The sequence below is a fragment of the Malania oleifera genome, chromosome 8, assembly GCF_029873635.1.
Source record: "Malania oleifera isolate guangnan ecotype guangnan chromosome 8, ASM2987363v1, whole genome shotgun sequence".
Classification (NCBI taxonomy): Eukaryota; Viridiplantae; Streptophyta; class Magnoliopsida; order Santalales; family Ximeniaceae; genus Malania; species Malania oleifera.
In genome coordinates, this window is record NC_080424.1 from 2,492,811 (window position 1) to 2,499,852 (window position 7,042).

At 33.5% G+C, this 7,042-nt stretch overlaps 1 protein-coding gene across 1 annotated transcript; it reads left to right on the top strand.

Annotated features, from left to right (window-relative positions):
* Positions 1-2,438: 2,438 nt before the first annotated feature.
* LOC131161776 (disease resistance protein RUN1-like) lies at positions 2,439-6,537 on the top strand. Its single transcript, XM_058117740.1, has 5 exons — positions 2,439-2,950; positions 3,458-4,505; positions 5,250-5,882; positions 6,040-6,213; positions 6,454-6,537. The coding sequence occupies exons 1-5, from the start codon at positions 2,439-2,441 to the stop codon at positions 6,535-6,537; spliced, it is 2,451 nt and encodes an 816-aa protein (XP_057973723.1).
* Positions 6,538-7,042: the final 505 nt, after the last annotated feature.

The following is a 7,042-nucleotide window of genomic DNA, read 5'->3' on the forward strand; positions in this document are numbered from 1 at the left end:
TCAGAGTGTCATTTACCTGATGAAAAATCAAGTGTACCATGCTAGAACTAAACATATTGATGTGAGGTTTCATAAGATTTGGGAATTGATTACTTCAGTTGAACTTATGTTCGAAAGAGTTCACACATCTAAAAATGCAGTGGGTATTTTGACGAAATTGGTTATTTCTGAAAAGTTCAAGCATTTATTGAACTTACTTCATGTCTCTAAATGCTAGAAGGGAGACAAACCCAACTTAACGTTCACAGGTCAAGGTGGAGCGTTGAGCTATAATTTTTTTTTTTTTTTTTTGTGATTCTCCTGAGGGGCAGAAATTCGTCAAGGTAGAGATTGTAGTGATTGGTGGCTCATTTCTTGAAATTACTAATTTACACAAGTAAAAATAACATAATGCAACATTTTGGGAGAAAATCGTCGACGGTTTTCTGTGATTTCTCTAAAACCGTCAACAGTTTCACTGAAATCTCAGAAATTTTCAGAAACATGCTCTCGGTATCTTAAACCGTTGACAGTTTCAGGAAATCTCAAAAAACCATCATCGGTTTTGTTTTTGGGCAACGAAACTGAAATTCAAAATTTGAATTCGAACGTTAAGTTAGTTGATTTTTTGGGATGGGGGGAACCTCCAAAGGAAAGTCTATATATTCATTCTTAACAAAAAAACTGAATTGAAATTTGTGTATTTAATGCTATAATATGGCTTGATTTTTAGTGCATTTTTTGGTAGTTTCTAATTAATCAAAGTATTGTTTATTTATTAATTTTTAGTTTGGTTGAAAAGAAATAAACTAGCGTATACAATAAGAATATTGTCATTTTTTTGGTTGGATAGACAACAAAAGTGTGTGTGTGTGTGTGTGTGTGTGTGTGTGTGTATATATATATATATATATATATATATGTTGTCCAATAATCATTTTTTGATCAAATATTTAATAATCTATGTAAACAGAGAGGAAAGGAATTTGGTACAAAATGGTCAACTGATCACTTAGTGATGGTCAACCGGTCCTTCCTCTCTAAGTAATGGTGTTGCAGGAGTTCCCCTCTAAAATATAATACTGTTTTTATTTTCTAAAAGAGATCCTGAACTTAAAAAAAATTTCAAAGAGGTTTATATATATAACCACCTCTTATTTTTACCACACATTTCTCCTCTATGCAGTTTAAACTTTGAAGGATTAAAATTGAAAAATAATAATCAACTCGCTCTTTCCAATGCTTTACTAGGCCTGCTTTTCAAATACACAAATCATTTAAGTCTCCTTTTCTTTATCTTCTTTTCAATCAATGTAATACCTTAAATATTATGTAGATAGTCATTTCTTTATTTTTTATATTTTTTTCATAGGGGAAAAAGTTTAGCTGGCGATCATCTTTATATTAACTATATTTTTTATATTAAAAAATATAATTAAAATGAATTTTTTTTACATATATTTATATTTATATTTATATTTTGTCTAATTTTTAATATTCGTTTCACAATCAAATGTGCGAAGGGGATGGATTGAGTTCTAATGTACTCAAAAATAAAAGAAAGACCAAAAAAGAAAAAATGAACATGATACAAATATCATCAATTTGGAAATATTAGAACGTATATAACTACCCATTTCCTTCTTATTTTCATGGAAAATAATTTTCCTTCTTATTTTTCTTTCCTTTATTTTTCTTGAGTAAAATCCTTGATCCAAAGTGATCCATAGGGAGAGGGAAAAAAAAAAAAAAAGGAATCTATTTTTTATGTTTGGCTATCAAGTAAGAAAGAAGCATAAAAAAAAATATGAGCAAAAATATGATTTTAAACACCATTTATATTTTGTGTTTCTTAATTTTTAATTGCATTTAAATAAAATTTCGTTTTTAATAATACTCCATATGTAGGAAGTATATAGTGAAAAATGAATTTTCTTCTTACTTTTCTTTCCTTTCTTTCCGCCAACCAAAATCCTTGATCCAAACGGACCCTAAAAATAGGGAAAAAAAAATGTAAAGGCATCCATTATTTCATTTTTGGTTAGTATAGAAAGTGAAAAAAGAAAATAAAATATGCCAAAATCAACAACTAAAATTTAAATTTTACATAAAGTGAACATTTTTTTTAAAAAAATTTTCATCAAATTAGGACAAATTTTTAATTTTGCAAGTTTTTTCTTGTTCATGCATTGATGCCCTCTATCTAATTGAATGTTGACTTTCACTATAGAAGAAAAACTTCGAGCTTTCACATGCATATTAAAATCATACTTTTGCTTGTGAAGGTTTCCCAGGTTAACCCAGAAATTTTCTAACCACTCGCTTCACTTTTCTACTATCCACCAACGCGTCGGAACATCCATAAATGAGCAACCCAAGAAGCTCATTTGCATTGTGCTCTCTGGTAAGACCTTCACTCACTCACGCTCCCTCTGTCGCTTCTGAATTTCCTTTGTCCAATGGCTTCCACCACCAACCGAAGAGGCTCTTCGTCGGCGTCTTCTTCTTCTTCTTCCGATCTGCGGTTTTTATTCGATGTGTTCTTGAGCTTTAGGGGCGAAGATACCCGCAACAGCTTCGTTAGCCATCTCTACGCGACTTTGCATCAGAAAATGATTCACACCTACAAGGACGATGAAAAGCTCGAAAGGGGGAGAGAAATTTCGCCGGAGCTCCTGAGAGCCATCGAGGGTTCGAGGTTTTCGATCATCGTTTTCTCAGAAAACTACGCTTCTTCGACTTGGTGCCTGGATGAACTTGCGAAGATCATGGAATGCAAGAACCTGAGGCGGCAAACAGTTGTCCCCATTTTCTACAATGTGACTCCCTCGGAAGTACGGAAGCAAACAGGGAAATTCGCAGAAGCCTTTGCCAAACACGCAGAAGAGAGAAAGGAGAAGGTGCAGAGCTGGAGGGAGGCTATGATCAAAGCTGCCAATTTGTCTGGGTGGGATTTACAAGAGCAGGGCAGGTACAATTCATTTAGATTTGTATTATTTTTCTTTTTTAATAGAAAAAGAATTCATCAACCCCATATTCTCTTAAATTTGAATTTTGCATACATTTTAATAACGTTGGATTTAAGTTTATATAGATTCAAATTCAAATCTTAAAATTCAATCTCATAAATACAAGACATCTTTTTGTCTTTTTTATGAATTTAAATTTATACAGTTTGAAAGAATATATATATATAAAATAAATTTTAAAAAACACCTTTCTAATGATTCTTTATTAGGAAATATATGAAAACAAATTTTAATTCTCTTGCATTTGCCATTCACAATTCCTGATATTTGTGCTCAAAATCAAATTTCAAAAGTATACAGCCTCTAAGATTGCAGGGTTACTTCCTTACATAACATGCAATAAGAGTTAATATTGTTGACTTATGGTTAATTAAAGGCAGAAGGAATAAATAGAACAATTTTTTTTTTTTATTTACCTTGCCAAGCCTTCTGCTCTATGTCTTCATCAGGTCCGAATCCAAGCTTATTGATGAAGTTGCCCGCTTTATACTAAACAAATTGAAGTATTTTTCCGTAAATATTCATAAGGGTCTGTTTGGTATTGGTTCTTGCATAGAAAAATTGAATTCATTGTTATGCACGGAAGTCAATGATGTTCGCTTTATTGGAATATTGGGCATGGGTGGCATAGGTAAAACCACCATTGCAGAAGTTGTCTATGATCAAATCTCTGTTCAATTTGAAGTATCTTACTTTCTTGCAAATTTAAGGGGACAACATGATTTAGTTTCTTTGCAAGAAAAACTTCTTTTCAAAATCTTTATGGACAAAATATATATAGATACTTGGAGAATGGGAGCAAATTTCATAAGGAGGAGGCTTCGTTTCAGAAAGGTTCTTATTGTCCTTGACAATGTGGATAAGCAGGAGCAATTACAAGCACTTGCTGGAGAGTATGATTGGTTTGGCCTTGGAAGTCGAATCATCATCACAACTAGAGATGAACATTTGCTAATTACACATAATGTGGCAAACATATACAAGGCTGAACTATTGGACCATGGAGAAGCTATCAAACTTTTTTGCTGGAATGCTTTTAGGCAGGAATACCCCAAGGAAGGATATTTTGAAGTTGTGAACTCACTAATAAGTTATGCAAACGGCCTTCCATTAGCACTAAAAATTTTGGGTTCTTTTCTTTATGGCAGAGGTGTTGACGATTGGAAAAGCGTGTTGAATAAACTGAAAACGTATCCTCATGACGATATTCAAAAGATTCTTAGAATAAGTTATGATGCACTAGATGATCAACAGAAGAATTTATTTCTTGATATTGCATGTTTCTTTCATGGAGATTACCAGGAGTATACAATTAAAATACTAGAGGGTTGTGATTTCTGCCTTGCTGATATTAGTGTTCTTGTTGAAAAGTCGCTTATAACATGGAACTACGAATTGATGATGCATGACTTATTACAAGAAATGGCAAGGGATATTGTTCGTCAGGAATCTCCTAAAGAGCCTGGAAAACGCAGTAGGTTATGGTCCTATGAAAATGTTTGTCACGTACTGTCAAAAAAATCAGTAAGAGCCCTATACACGAACTTTCTCTTGACATTTTGGAATTGATATATTATAAGTCTAAACATTTTTTACCATATGACATGGAATGCATTTAAAGGAATCCATTTAAGGTTTAAAACACTTATGTCTTTGTTATAGGGGACTGAAGCAATTGAAGCCATATTCTTAGACCTTGGTAGACTAGAAGAGCTAAATTTTAGTGCTGAAGCCTTTGCAACCATGACCAATCTAAGATTGCTCAAAATATGTTACATGGAAGATAGACTTGAATATCAAATCATAGACACAAGTTTTGATGAGAGTTTTAAGGAAAGGTACAAAAATTGTAAATTGCACATTTCTGGAAGCCTTAAGTTTCTTTCTAACAAATTAAGGAGTCTCTAATGGTGTGGATTTCCTTGTAAATATTTTCCTGCAAAATTTCATCTGGAGAACATTGTTGAGCTTAATATATCTTATGTCCGCATCAAGCAACTGTGGAAGGGGACCATGGTATGTCTTTTAACTACTATGTTTCTTTACTTGATTACATCATAATGTCTAAAAGAAATTCTCTCTCTCTCTCTCTCTCTCTCTCTCTCTCTCTCTCTCTCTCTCTCTCTCTCTCTCTCTCTCTCTCTCTCTCTCTCTCTCTCTCCTTCTCTAAATTTTTTTGGTAAGTTAAAAGTTCATGAAGCTTAGTAACTCATTCTTTGCCTTTTTTTTTTTTTTAAATAGGCATTGAAGAATTTGAAATTCATGGATCTTAGTTATTGTCAGAATCTAAGGAAGATCCCAAACTTTAGTGGTGTCCCAAACCTTGAGAGTCTAATTCTTGAAGGTTGTATAAATTTGGATAAGATTCATCCATCCATTGGAACTCTCAAGAGGCTTATTGTTTTGTGTTTAAAGGGCTGCAAAAATCTTAGAGATTTTGTGAGTGCAATTAGCTTGGAATCACTTGAAATTCTCATTCTTGAAGGCTATTCGAAAATCCGAACATTTCCTAAGGTTTCAAGTAATATGCCACGTTTATGTATGCTTTCTTTGGAGGGGACTTCCATTATAATGCTACCACATTCCATTGGAGATCTCAGCGGCCTCACTTGTCTTGATCTTCGTGACTGCAAAAACCTTGTGTTTCTCCCAAGGACCATGTCTATGCTAGAATCTCTTGAATTACTCGATCTCTCGGGCTGCTCAAAACTTGAGGAATTGTTCCCATTCTCAAGGCTATCCTCTTTAAGAAATCTAGACGTCTCTGATTGCAATTTGTTGACAATCCCAAATGACATAGTCTGCTTCTCATATTTGGATGCTACATCGACAAATTGTTCAAAGTTACTGAAGAATCAATGCATTGATGATTGGGTTCAGATGTTGATAAAGAATAGACATTAGGTCTCTCTCTCTCTCTCTCTCTCTCTTCTCTCTCTCTCTCTCTCTCTCTCTCTCTCTCTCTCTTTCTCTCTCTCTCTCTCTCTCTCTCTCTCTCTCTCTCTCTCAATATGGCTTTTTCTTGGTGCAGGCTCTTAACTCACAATCATCTTTCACCATTATTCTTCCTGGAAAAGAGATTCCAAAGTGGTTCAGCCATCAGAACATGGGGAATTTAGTGTCTATTGAATTGCCTCCAAATTGGTATCGTGATATAGTGGGAGTTGTTGTGTGTGCTGTTTTGAATGTTTTGAAATCCTCTCAAGTAATCGATTCGTCTATTACATTGGAAACGAGAAATGGTGATGTCTATAACCCTCTATGTTTTCATTACAATAAAGTACCGTTATTCTACTACTTTACACGCAAGGAGAAGCACCTATGGATTCGTTATTTTTGTTTAAATTTAAGAGAATTCAGGGTTGCAGAATACGACTGGAGGGATGATTTTACCAAAATGAATGTTTGTTTTGATTCCGGCTGTGATTCTTGCATGGGGGTGTAGAAGTGTGCAGCCCGTCCAATAGGGAAAAATGAGGTGGCATTTGACTTGGTGGAGAATGGAACCAATTGTTTGACTGGCAAATGAAAACCCAAAATCTTCAATATATAATTGAAGATTTTTAAGCACTACTCCTTTTTCTTTATGAATTCCTTTTTTGTTTTCGAGACTAGCGAACTATTAAGAAAGAATGCGAGTTGTGTTGTATGCAAATTGAAGATGTAATCGGTGATTTTCTTTTCTCATTTAGTTTGCAAAGTATGAAATGTGGATTTAACATTGGCTTAAAAAAAGAATGACTCTTCTGTGTGAATGATATTTAGAACAAATTGGTTGGAGGAATGGGCTAATTTCATACTCAGTAAGCACACATAAATAATATTATTTATTTATTTTTAAAGAATAGTACTATTTTATTTATTAAAAAAATTTTGAACTTGAAGAAAGTATCAAAGAGGTTGGATCAAAATGATAGTTATGCCATTACCTCTTATTTTACCCAATAATTTTGGTCTGGAGCTAAAACTGTTTAAATATTATATGCCCTACACCTAAAATAATGAAGTATTCAAATTTAGATGTTGGTTTAAGT